The 14,002-nt window shown below is 38.1% G+C and overlaps 1 protein-coding gene across 1 annotated transcript in view; it reads left to right on the forward strand.

Annotated features, from left to right (window-relative positions):
* The window catches only part of CTDP1 (CTD phosphatase subunit 1), a 52,018-nt gene that overhangs the window by 914 nt on the left and 37,102 nt on the right, over positions 1-14,002 (forward strand). Inside the window, exons 2-5 of the mRNA XM_072411558.1 lie at positions 6,827-6,910; positions 8,996-9,089; positions 9,467-9,595; positions 12,115-12,265. Of these exons, the coding sequence (XP_072267659.1) occupies positions 6,827-6,910; positions 8,996-9,089; positions 9,467-9,595; positions 12,115-12,265 (458 nt within the window). The remainder of the gene's footprint in view (positions 1-6,826; positions 6,911-8,995; positions 9,090-9,466; positions 9,596-12,114; positions 12,266-14,002) is intronic.

Consider the following 14,002-nt stretch of genomic DNA (forward strand, 5'->3'; position numbering starts at 1 on the left):
AGGAAATGGGGGGGGGGAAATTTCACACTGGGGGACATAAACAGGAAATTGAGGGCAATCTCATACGGGGGACATAAACAGGAAATGGTGGGGGGGGAATCCATACAGGGGGACATAAACAGGAAATGGGGGGGGGGAATCTTCCATAAACAGCAAATAAGGGGAAATTGTCAATAAACAGGAAATCCATAAATAGGGTATAACCCGTCCTCTTTCTGGATCATGTAGGGGAGATTTTACATTATTTCCTGTTCTGCGATCAGAAATCTCCCTAATAGATACACATTACTGACAAGTTGTCTGTAGCTTTAATCCCCCTTTTGACGATTTTTTTCTTATTTTTTTAGCTTTCTGGGTCACTGAGTTTTTTGTTATATTTATAATTATTAAAAGATAGTTCCTAAGAGCAAAAAGAGCAGTTTCTCTCTTGACATCCACTGAAGAATATTTACTATGAACTGTATGTAAAATAATTGCAGCTTTGTGGTCCCCAGTATCTCTGTACATACCTGAATGTTACCAGTCCCTATACAGCACAGCTTAGCATGGGAGAAGAAGAAGCAGCACAAAGGGCCAGTCAGTTCATGCACTGACCAGTCACAGGACTGCTCCATGACGGTCAGGGAGGAAAAGTGGGATGAGTTGTCATAGCCTGCCATTTACTTGGTAGACCGAAGACCTCTTGTGGCAGAAATAAAGTGCTATGTAAAACACCTCTGGATTGAAGGTCGACTCAGAAAAAGTTTTTTTCTTTTTAATTTTATATTTTATTGGGTTTTGGTTTAGCCTGTAATCTTGTTTGAAATGAAAAATCATGCAGATGATATTTAAAAGCATTTTATTTTTATGTAGATGTAGCCTCATTTGCCTAGCAATTTTCACTGGCCGTTCACAGATCTGCACTTGGTGCTGCCTGAAATCTGAACAAGCTGGGACCTGGCTGTGCTGCGTGGTAGGATTGTCTGTGTCACTACAGCCCGTTCACACATCATGGTACACTTCATGTGAATGCAGCTGATATATAGAGCAGTGCTGGCAGATACCTACTTCTCTGGGCAGGGTCCCCTCCTCCTCCCATGTCACTGTCTGTATCTGTCATCTGTAACCCTTATTTATTGTACAGCGCTGTGTAATATGTTGGCGCTATATAAATCCTGTTTAATAATAAAAGATGAGGGATGGCTGGGAGGAGGAGGAGAGGATCATATTTGCCTGAAGATGGCAATTACAGACATTATTACTGATGTATTTTTGTTACCTTCTAGTCCCCTATAGTTCCCTGGAAGGGGGAGGGCAGCACTATGAGCATTGCTAGATTACAGATCTTTGGTTGATGGAGGTGCAAAGCTAAGGGATGGCTTCCCCGCTGTGTCGCTGCTCCTTTACCATCCTATCATGGGCCAGCATAGTGTGTGTACAAATGATTACCGCTTTACCCAAAGTAGGGAAATGTTAGGTGAAAGCCTGACTTTGCTGTCTGGGGGAGGGGGGAAACTTTGCACAATTTGGTTCTTTATCAACATTTTCACTTTTAGAAGACCCTGTCCCATACATGTAGTTCTCACCTCCAGGTCTGTAATAATCTGCTGCCGGCTGTGATAACTTTTACCTGGTTGTATGTCTCCATATGATGTACCAGGGAGTAGTAGAATAACCTCATACAGATTGGGGGGGGGGGCAGGTGTCTGACCCACCCTCTGGGGGCAATGAAGTGGCAGCATTTAGAGACACAGGACACCACTAAGATAAGCATAATTAGTTCCCTTTTTTTTTCTTTCTTCCAGTGGCGGTGTCACTTTACCAGTTGTTCAGGTAAAAGCCATTCCAAAATTTTCCATATAGAGAAAACCTGCAAGCAGACCTTTGGATAAATTCCACCCAGCTTTATTGGGATGACATTGCCAGTGAATGACTGCAATTTCACAACACTAAGAAAGTTCATATGAAAAATAAAGTAATTCTTTGGCACAGAGATGTCCTTATTGAAGAGTTAGCTTTTCTGCTGAGAATTCCAAATTCTTCCAATGTTTCCTCACCATCAGTCCCAGTGGGAACACAGATGGCAGTAAAACCTGACAGGTGTTCTGATCCTTCCCCCATCCTGGCCATAGCTGAATAGAAAAAAAGTGTCTTGGCTTTAGGTTCTCTTTAAAGTCGGCATGCCAAACTAAGTGCCTCTTTAAATTGTATAGATCATTGGTCGCCCCTCCTGCGGGCATTGCTTGACATCACAAAAGTTGCCTGATCTCAGTCCTCTTTACAGCGACCCCTGTCATATATAAATATTATGTATAATAATATAATATTTTAAGTCATGCTGTACCTGTGAAAGAACATTTCTCTGGATGTATCTAATGATTGTTATGCATTTTCTGTATGAAGGGAAACAGTGTCAGGCTTGTCTTACCATTAGAAAAATGTTTGGTGGCTCAGGTGATAGGAATGGTTTTTTACAGAGTAATATTACAGCTACACATTGACTAAATATTTCACTGGCAGGGTCTCTCTTAAACCTGTTTTGACTCTTCAGAAAATGTTAGTTGCTTGGCTGTCTCTGGCTTCAGTGTTTTCCTTATCACTAATGTTGAATTATTATGCAACCAGTCAGCAAAGCCAGAACTCCTAATCCAGTATACTTGTTTCAGGTCAGTGACTCCAAGTATTAACTCATGAATAAGCAAGACACAGAGGTAACTAGCATTTTGCAAAAGGGGCCACAGTGGCGTGTATATTTTTCTCAGGCATAGGACCCTTCACTTAGCCATGGGTAGTGTGAGTCCAGGTTTGAGTCTTGGGTTACATGTGCAGTACTGTTGATGAGTTTGCCCCATCATTTTATATTCCTCATTTGTTTTTGTTTTTTTTGTTATCTGTCCCTATGGCTTTAAAGGCAGTCCGTAATGAGGCATCAATTTACCATTGCTGGAAATGCTATCTGTTAGGATGATTTATAGTGTTTGGCGCTTTCTGGATTGCAAAGTCTAGAAAAAGCATGCAGCCATATCTGCACCATACTATGTTATTGACCTAAAGTACTACAGTCAACAAGACAGCTAAAAGAGAAAACTTTTTTTATTCTTTGAATCCATAACCAATGGACCGTTTCTTCCTTGGCCCTGCCTAATAAAAACTACAGTTTCTAATCAGTTTCTCACTAAAACACCACTGAAACCTCTGTATGAAGTTTAGAATATAAATAGCTATAAATTGGCTTGGGGCACTTTTTCGTGGTTACAAATTTATAAAACACCAGATACATCTTTCACCAAACACCCGCTGACTGTAATGTAAAATCCATGCAGCAGGAAATGTACACCTGAAGTAAGTGTCCGGAGAATGCAACATTTGCTGTTTTATCATTCTACTCTTTAATGTTTTAGGTGCTTTGCATTGATTTTGTGGGGGCTATTTTTGTATCTCCTAGCACTCCTCACTGTAACCAGACTGGGGTATACTCACCCAAAAGTGAAGAGATCGGCAATTCTGAGTCCTGATCTCCTAGATCAGTAACTTAGAAGTTTTAAAATCAGAGCAGAAGCTTGACAGCTAGCTGGGTAACCAACAATTTGTAAAAGCAAATCCGCAATGACAGCCCACATATATTTCTCCTATGTTTCTTTAAAAGAGAAGATACTATTTGCACACTTACTTTTTTTTCTGCCGCTCTTCTACTTTCTTCCAGCAGTTTGATTCATTATAAGTTTATGTGGTCATTGAATGACTCTCAATTATGTTCAGAACTGATGGCTTTATATTAACATAATTGCAGATAATGAAACCATACATGATAAAAATGTATTCATTTCTGTGGATCCATAATAGAGTAGGAGGGTTGTTTGATAATATTTTATTATGCATAAAAAGTGCAGCAGATTGCTAAACTAACTCCAAAACACATTCTGCTTCTGCTCCCATCTGTGTGTTTGTAGTCTCTGGAGGGAAGGAATAAAGGGACAGTCTTATTTTCTTTCAGTGCCTTTGAGGATTTGTAGTAAACAGTTTGTATCTGACAAGTGAAGGGGTGTGCCTGCAGCTGAACCTTGCCATGTGCTGCTACCCTGGGGATCACATATAACAATTCTCCTTATAGTGCTTGCTGAATAGCAGAGATTGCTTGGAAGATTTGGCTTTTTTAATTAAATATATGAAGAAATAAGAGACTTTGAGAAACTTTTGGTTTATTTTGGATTTTTTTTTTTAGCTGATTTAGAATTTGTTGACTTTTCTGTCTTGCTTTTGACCTGCCTATTGACTTATATGGGAGTACAAAACTTGTTTACAGTGAGGAAAAGCATGTTTTCGCCAAGTTAAAACTCTCCTCTTTTTTAAAATGTTATTATGGCAGTTCAGTTCTCTGCTTGGATTTCACTAATTTGGCCATGTCACATAGAAGAGCAGTAGTTATTATTGTAGTCATTTGCTGTTCGAGATAGCAATTGCTGGTAATTTACAGCTATACGTCATTGGTGCTTCAATAGAATTAGTTTGTAGCCAAGCCCATAGAAGTGAATAAATAATATTCATCACTGGTGATGGTGTTTAAACAATGGTAAAACTGGATTGCTAACTGACTGAGCTACAAAATAAAAGTCACTTAGTAAAGTGGTAAGCATGACGAGAATAAGAAGATTGCTGCAAATATTGTATTTTGTCAAAAAAAAATTAAAATATAAAAAAAAAATCCTGAAAAGATAGATTTGATAAACAAATTCACAAGTATCACATGATTTACGGTTGCCAAACAGAGAATCTCAATCGCATGTGCACACCTCCTTTCCTCTGGACTGTTTCAGATTCTGCAGTAGAGTTGCTCAAAGTTGTTCTGTGCTGGATGCCATGGCTGGTATTCCGCAGCGGTGACTTTATTGTTAGGATAAACATTGATCAGCTTCCATTGACCGGTGGTTCTCGGCAACCCATGGTAAAGCTACCTGCTGCTTACCTAGCAGTGTGCTTACAGCTACTGATGGCATTGGTTACCAGCTGCACCAAACCTGTTGCTAATTAACATAAAAATCAAATGTGCATTGTATAATACTGTTCCATTTAAAATACGATGATATACTGCTGGAAATTATAATTTAATGACCATCCTACTATTTGGCACATGACATACATGGTGCTTTAGAGTCCATTGTCATGTCAACAACTGTCTCTGAGAGGATCTTACAATCCCTACCATGGGCATTCTAGTGGTGGGACCAAACCCAGAATATATTCACCTGTACTCGTTCCATCGCAGGGTGCCACCATCTTCTTCAGTCTTCTGTTCTGGTCTTTGGCCATGCACCATGGTTTATTTGGTCCCAGCAGCTGCAGTAGAAGCCGGGATGTGTCAAGGATCCTGACAATCAATGTTGAGCTGCTCATGCTCATTGAATTTTGATAGCTGGGACAGCAATCGGACAGGAAAGAATGCTTATTGCGGTCCATCACCTGTCCCTTTTTGCAATAAAGCCCTGACTGATGTCAAATTTTTACATAATCTGAGAATGTGAAAAAGAGAACAGTCCAGCAGTGAAAGGTTAAAAAAACCTATATTATGAAATCTAGGCACTGCCATTGTGGACTTTGTGTTATCTCCAAGGGTGTCATTCATAGTGCATTATTGCATAAGGATGCCCTGTACTGGAATCTGCATCTTTTTAAACAAATCAGTAATGGAAGTTTATAAACAGTGATCATCCAAAACTTTAAAACCACATGAATAATATTGTAGAGATCCCCTTGTGCGTCAAAATAGAACTGACAAACTATTATTATTATTAATAAAATGTATTTTGTATAATATACATTTTAATGTAGAGCTGTACATTAGGTAGGGCAGCAGATCCGTTAAGCTTCTTCGTGTGATGGCATGGTTTCTTCCCATATTGCATCCTTCTGCCGTCTCATCCCCAGGTAAATGGTATACATATATCCAGCCATCCACATGATCTCATGGAAAAAGTTATTCATAAGGCCAGGTTACCTTCTTCCATTGCTACAAAGGTCTAGATCTGACACTTTGAAGGTGCATTTGGCAGAGGGCAAAGGTCAGCATGGGAACTGGTTTGCAGCTAAGATAGGATGCATGGTGTATTTTGACACTTTTGTCCTATGGCTATTTATTAATATTGTTATTCATATAATGCCATCATATTATGCAGCGCTGTACAAAGTCCATAGTCATGTCACTAGCTGTCCCTCAAATGGGCTTACAATCAAATATCTCTGCCAAAGTTATATGTCTTAGGTTAATTGGCTACCCACTAAAGTCAATTTTGGTGGGTAGCCAATTAACCTAACTGAATGTTTTTACGATGTGGGAGGAAACTGGAGTACCCGGAGGTACCCCACGCAAACACGGGAGAACCTGCAAACTCCATGCAGATAGTGTCCTGGCCGAGATTCGAACCTGGGACCCAGTGCTGCAAAGGCCACCGTGCTAACCTCTGAGCCACCGTGCTAACATTAGGTTTCTTGGCAATATGTGCTACAATGGTTCCTCTGCAGGATTAGGGGCAGGCTAGCCTGGTGGAAGCATGTTTGTTGGAGATGCACAAATCTGTTCAAGTTCTGTGTACATGCATCAGTTTAAAAAAATTAGTCAGGCTCCTGTTCCAAATACTTTAAAATGCACAAACGTACATGATAAATGCAGTTGTATGCATTACTTTTTGTGAGTGTTTAAAAAAAAGCAGCACATTAGTTAAACCAAAACCTCCCCAATTAACTGATAGTTTTGAGTGTACTTGTTACAAAGACAACGTATAATTTTTTATGTTAACTGTTTTCCAACATATTCGGATTTTTACTAAAAAATTTTGTTATTTTTATGTTGTAGGGGCGTCTTGGTGAGGTTATCGGGCTGTAGCCATCCTGTGGTGATGAAAGGTCTATGTGCCGAATGTGGTCAGGACTTGACACAGTAAGTAAACTGTTTTGTGCGTATTTTTACCTTGTGTTCTGAATTTAATTATTTTAAATGTATATTCCTAAACTCAGAAATTATGTAAACCGTTAAGGTGTTTGCTAAACTCTCTTCTGTAGATTTGACATCTGCCTAAAGGTGTTTGAGAGATTTATTGAGAGTGTTTGTGCTCTGATCAACCACTCCCCTGACATCAGGATTGTATGATGCCAGTTAGATATCCAATTGCTGATGAAGTAGAATACTTGAAATACAGTTGTTTTTGGTCTATAAAGAGCACAGCTGTTTTTTCATCACTGATCCACAATCAAAACAGCTTGCTGGGTGACTGGCTGATAGCTCTGATCTGTGTGATCTCCCCAGTTTAGCATTCATGTTGCAACAGCCCTGTTTGAAACCAGTGGCCGGCCCGAGGTGATTGCACTTGTAGGCTTTCCACTTTCTCCCCCTGGGGGACAAGTGGGGCATCACTGTAGTGGGCTCTGAGTTTTTGCCCCAGAAACTTTATCTTGGACAAGAGATACCTTGAATTCAACAGGCAGCCGAAGGGGTGGGAGCTTTACCAGCAAAGCATTTAGGCTGATGGGGCTATATTTGCAAGCCAGATGTTGTAGACCTCTGCTGCATATGCAGCTTCATTTTTGGTTATCGGCATCTTTATTTCATTAGCCTACTGGGCTTAGTGATGCCTGAGCTTGGTAATTTATCCAAGATCATTCTGCTACCAGGTTTTTAAAAAACTTATTGTTGGTCCATCATAAAGTAAGATGTACAGAGTTTAGACCAGTGCATTATGCTGCTATTCATTTTGCTCCCCAGTCTACTTCAGGAATCCAGTGTTATTTTTTACTGGTTTTAATCTTTATTTGCTAGCCACCACCTCATCACCAATGTTGGAAAGACCTTAGGTACCTTGGAACTGTAAGGATTTTGGTTACACTTGCAGTGAATACCTAATCTTTTAGATTGAAAATGTTTGACCCATTTCAGATGGTTCAGTGAGTCGGCGGATTGGGTTTTTGGTATCCTGGCTTACACAAGGGACACCAAAAAAGGACTCATTGTTTTACTACAGTTTCCTAATTATACATATTTTTTTTTTCTTCTGTGCACCAGTTGTTTAAGATAAGCAGCACCAGGAATGGTTAACCAACTGAACAATGCATCCATGTCAGCAGAGCTGGGCAGCACGGTGGCTCCGAGGTTGGCACGCTGCCATTGGCTGGCCTTGGCAGCGCTGGGTCCCAGGTTCGAATCTCGGGCAGGACATTATCTGCATAGATTTTATAGGTTTTCCCTGTGTTTGCGTAGGCACACTGACAGTCTGACCATTTCTGGAATGGTTATGTTTAAGATTTGTGTGTAGGCAGGTGGTGGCTATTAGCTACAAAATCAAGTTTGAGATAAAGCCTCAGTCTTGAACTTCAACCTTGCCTCTAGAGAATGGGTTAGCTCTACAGTTGATTTCTGAGAGCCATCTGTACATGGGAGCGATTGTACCAGTACCTTTTGCAGGACAATTTCAAGGTATTTGTTAAAATAGGACTTATTCATGACCTAATAACACTCAATGACTTTTAAAAGGTTTGGGTGTTGCATATAATTCTGAGATATCAGAATTTACCTCTTCCTATTACTTCTTACTCAGCAGCATCTATCTGTACATCTTTGGCCTTTAGGTAACGGGCTTCTGTGACCCAGATCTATGAGGCAGCGAGTTGGTCGTCTGTCTGTACCTTTGGCCACATGTTTCTGAAGGTGTGATCCTCTGAGGCTGGGAGTAGGGTTTACTGTGTTTTTTGTAACTGTATCCCAGTTTCTTTTTTTTTTTGTACTATCCCACTGTACTTGTTACTGAACGCTAATGAATGAGGTGTCTGGCAGCTGAATGTTTTTGACACTATATTGTTCCTGCCTCCAAGGTTAATGTACCTTGCATCATGCCCTTTCTAGGTGACAATATAAACCCGTGCCCAATGGATAACAGAAATGTCTAAAGACAAAATTCTGTTTTTTCTGATGGTCTGATAAATTGCTGTGCTAAATTAAAAGTGTAATGTAAATGAACTTTCATTTGTTCAGGATACAGAACAAGAATGGGAAGCAACAGGTGCCATTTTCAACAGCTACTGTTTCTATGGTTCACAGTGTCCCAGAACTCATGGTCAGCTCAGAGGCAAGTTGTAATATTTTATTTACCTTTTTGTTTTATTAGACTCCCAGCGAGAAATTTTTTAAGGGTAACCATATTTTGGTTGCTCCATATTTTTTAAGCATATACATTTTGAAATTTAAAGTTTTTTGGTTATCTTTGAATAAAATATTTATTTTAAAAAAAAGGAACTTTTTTCATACAGGTTATACCAGGGAGGCATATATGGCTTTCTCAAGAACGCATAACATAAATGTTTTATAAACCTACCAATTTAAAATGTTAGGGAAATAATCAAAAAACATTAAATCTTTTCTTTCAGTCAGAATTTAGTAGTGGTGTTTCTAATTTGATTGCTTACAACACTTTGAATTTCAGTATTTTTTTCCCCTTTCCTGTAGCAAGCAGAACAGCTAGGACGGGAAGACCAGCATAGACTGCATCGAAACAGGAAACTTGTTCTAATGGTTGACTTGGATCAAACATTAATCCATACTACAGAACAGCACTGCCAACATATGTCTAGAAAGGTAAGAAAGTATTGTATGTAATTTACATTTTTTTTTAAATAGCGTGTTTGGGCAGCACAATGGCTCAGTGGTTAGCACTCTGGTCTTTGTAGCACTGGGTCCGGGGTTTGAATGCCAGGGCACTATCTGCATGGAGTTTATAGGTTATCCCTGTGTTTGTGTGGGTTTCCTTTGGGTACTCCGGTTTCCCCCCTAAATTGACTTTAGACTGTATTAAAGACATATGACTGAGGTAGGGACATTATATTGTGAGCCCCTTTGAGGGACAGCTAGTGACATGACTATGGACTTTGTATTACATGCTGCGTATAATATGTTGGTGCTATATAAATACTGTGTAATGATGATAATAATAATACATGCTGACCTTGGCAGTCTTGTACCAGTGTCATACAGGTGCACATAAATATATGGAAATAAGTCAGGTTGTAACATATGATTGATATAGGTTAAATGAAATGGATAGGAAAGAAAGCCTGCACAAGAACTTCATTCAGGCAGGAGAAGTGGGAACCAGTGTCTTGAAATACAAACTGACCAGTAACAAATTTTGAGTAATTTATTTACTGGGGTTTCTTTTATTCCTCTTTCACTGGTTAGGTTACTGTCCCCAGCAGAGGGCTATCAACTTTTGTGACTGTATACATGATGATACCTGCCCATATTTAGCTCTTGGCATACCGCTATATCATGAAAAAGCTACCTTTCGGTCCTTGTTTGGCCTCCTTATTGTGTAGTTTAATCATGTTTAGAGCCCCTGAGCTCTTTCTTTTCCCAACTGTGAGATATGGATACTTTCCTTTTTTATTTTTTCTAGAATTGTATAATGGTTCTTAGTTTTTCATGACCAGTTTGAATTTAGCTGATGAGCAGCCCTTGCTCAGAAACCCATAATATTTCTATGATGAGGGTCCATGTCCGGGAGCCCCATTCCCTCTTAGATCCTGAAGGTGTTTAGTCTCTCCTTTCCAGTGTGTATCCTCTGTGATGCCTTGTTGTCCTTCCTGTGCTCTATCTCAAAGCAGTCTTACACTCTCCTAATTTCTGGTACTTGTAGTTTGTGATGCCTTCAGAATTGCTCCTTTTGTCTTGGGCAGTGTTACTCCTTGATTCAGTTAACATATCATTTGTTTATCTGCAGGCTTTGTCAATGTTAAATTGGTTCATTAGGCACAAGACTAACATTATTAATATGTATTTGGTATTTTTAAACATGTTAAAAAAAAAATAGAAATACTGTTATGCCTATGTCAGGTTAGTCTTTATTGCTGGATTGGTAAAATTATAGTACAGATGGACCCTTTTGAACATACATAATCATATAGCAAACTTCTTTCTAAAAAAACATTTCAACTAAATTAAATAATTTACAAAAAAACATTTGGATAGTTAACTTTCTGCTCTAGCAAATGTATTGTGATTGTAAAATAAGTAACTATACAAATTCATAATTCATTAAAAGCATCACTGAATATATTGGTAAGCAAAGTTACAACATATAACATGATCTTTTAATGTGAACCAATCACTAACGTATTAACTGTACATAACAGGGCAGACAACTGATAAAGACAGAATGGGAGTGCAGAGCCTCCTGGGATACTCATGTTACATATCCTAGGAGGCTTCTGGCTGTTTTTTTTTAGCTTTTTCTTCAATAGGGGGAAAAATGGTGCTGATTTCACGCATGCACTTAAAGCAGAATTTTTTTTTTTTTTTGTTAAAGTAACAAAACCTTCTGTGTATAAAATGAACTTATGGTGTAACAGTACTATTATGCATCAAAAATAGAAGGAATCCATATTAGCAAACTGGAAAATGAAGCCGGAAAAACAAAATAATCCGTAAGTCAGTATAAAAACTGGTATTTTGTAGAAGACAGAACCTTCTGTAACCAATTGTTACTTTTGTCTAGTTAATCTTAACAAACCAGTTTTATAGTTTCTCTGAAAGCCTTACAGATTTGTTTAAAATCAGAGCTGTGAGATCACTGAAAATTGTAGAGCGGTAGGTAGGCATCTCCCATTGGTTCATTAAAATTGAAAGACAAGATTTTTTAGGTTGTGAATGGAAAGGGTATGTGTAAAATATATATTTTTAAAATAGTGAAGTATTTATAATTTGTGTCGATCAAAAGCTTCTTTTTCTTGTTTTTGATAGAATAGGGAAGGGTTTTTTTCTGATTTCTGGGCGTTCGTTATCAAGATTTTCCTTCATGTCCTGCTGACCACAGTGGCACTTGATTGTTCTAGAAAAATTTTTTTATTTTTGTGTTACTGTTGGAGAGTTCCCCTCACTTTCTGTCATTTAAATCTCTAACAAGTTGGAAAAGAAATTCCCATCTTTGACGGCAGTTTTTGTAAATGTCATCAGTACTGAAGCTGCCACCCTACAAATCCTCCACAAACTCCCAAATTGACACAAACATTCGTTCTTACCTTCTTCAGGGTCTTTGTTGTTTAAAGGCTTTTCCTTTAACTTGTACATGTAATACATTCTGCTTTTTGTTGTTTTTGCAGGGCATTTTTCATTTCCAGTTAGGGAGAGGAGAACCAATGCTGCACACCCGCCTGCGTCCTCATTGTAAAGAGTTTTTGGAGAAGATTGCGAAGCTGTATGAGTTGCATGTTTTCACCTTTGGTAGCAGGCTTTATGCACATACAATAGCAGGTCAGTAGCAATACCAAACGCAAATGCCTACTTTAAAGACTTACGCAAAGTACCTTTCAAAATGTTTTACTTTCATTTAAAACTCTTATAAAGGCAACAGAAATTTGTGAGTAAGAAAATTTCAGGAACCTTTGTTAAAAATGTATGGTAAAATTATTGTATTTTAAACTCAGAAGTGTGAATGAGCCTAAAATAATTATCCGAGCCTCAAGTTAACTGCCACCTGATATATTTGTGTATGTCAAAATGAAGAAAAAATGTAAATGTAAGCACATGCTAGGGCATTATATAGAAACACAGTGAATCTTCATATTTGTTTTATCCTGATAGAGACCCTGTGAGTACAGAAAAATACAAGTTGGCCTGCCAGAAATGCTCTTGGCTGTTAAGTTCCTGTTTGCCTTGCTCGTTGTCACTTTCTAAACTAGTCAACCACTCCCACTATCTTTATTAACAGCACATAGCGAAGTAATTGACTTGCAGTTAAAGAAATTGGAGGGATAAATAGTTTTTTTGAGATACCTGAGGATGACTCTAAATTTAAAATGTTCAGATATTCCTTTTACTGTAACACTTTTTTAGGAGATGTAAAAAATGGTTAAAAAGAAAATTTTACATTTTGAGGTGATGGTCATGCAAAGAACTTTTCAGCGTCCACTCATAATTTGCAGCACTACCACTCCAGTTTTTGTAGTTTGGATCATCCATTAATATTTATTCCAGTTCCAGGTTATATACACATGTCAGATTACTGTTGCTTTAAAACAATATTTTGTGATTACTGTGCATGTTTCTGGAAAGTTGGAGACCGGAGTGCATGGAGGAAACCTACGCAGATACAGGAAAAACCTACAAACTCCATGCAGATAGTGTCCAGGCCATGATTCGAACCCGTAACTGTGCGCTGCAAAGGCGAGAGTGCAAAACACTAAACAAGTGTGTATTTGTATACAGGATTACCCACTTCAGCTCTTGAACATTTATATGTACCAGTCAGTCATACATACTTTGTTTTTGGGGGTACAAACCAGGCAGCAATATTGATTAATTTATTCTTTATATAATCTTTAGACAATGGGTCTAGAAAATGAAGGGATTTCTATTTTTACCATTGTTGGATATTGTTTGTTTGTTTTTTTTTTCAACAATTAAGAATGCATAAATAATATTCTATAATTTCATTTTAAAATGATTTTTCACGTACAAAGTGTGGCAGAATTATTAAAAAAATAAATCTTTAGTTATGCAGATATGCTGGTCGCAACTCTGTAATATAAAATAGTTAACGGCCTGATTATTTTGAGTTTACTAAATGACCCAGAGTGTTTCCGTCTTTAAATCTGCCTCTGCTTTGTAATACTTTAAGATTCTTAGCTTTTCCCAGGAGCTGAATATAAAAGATTTACCTTTGAAGGGGCAGTTAGGCATGCATTTTTTAATAATAAGTTTGTTTTCAATGGTGGACAACAAGCACGTCATGGCCAGCCTAATTTAAACATATTATTATATAAAACACAATGTAGAAAAGTTAGGTAACTAAACAGATTCATTTATTAAAATGTCCATAAGCACATTTTTATTGTAATTTGCACAAGTATCAAAACCTTTTTTTTATGAGCACAAGAGGGCAGTACAGTTCCAAAAATAACTTTAAATTCTTTTACATATACAAGAGCAGTTTGAATTTACAACCTTTGTGAACTCCGATATTCAGTCAATCATTAGTTTGTTTTTTTT

Source organism: Pyxicephalus adspersus, chromosome 5 (genome assembly GCF_032062135.1).
Source record: "Pyxicephalus adspersus chromosome 5, UCB_Pads_2.0, whole genome shotgun sequence".
Lineage (NCBI taxonomy): Eukaryota > Metazoa > Chordata > Amphibia > Anura > Pyxicephalidae > Pyxicephalus > Pyxicephalus adspersus.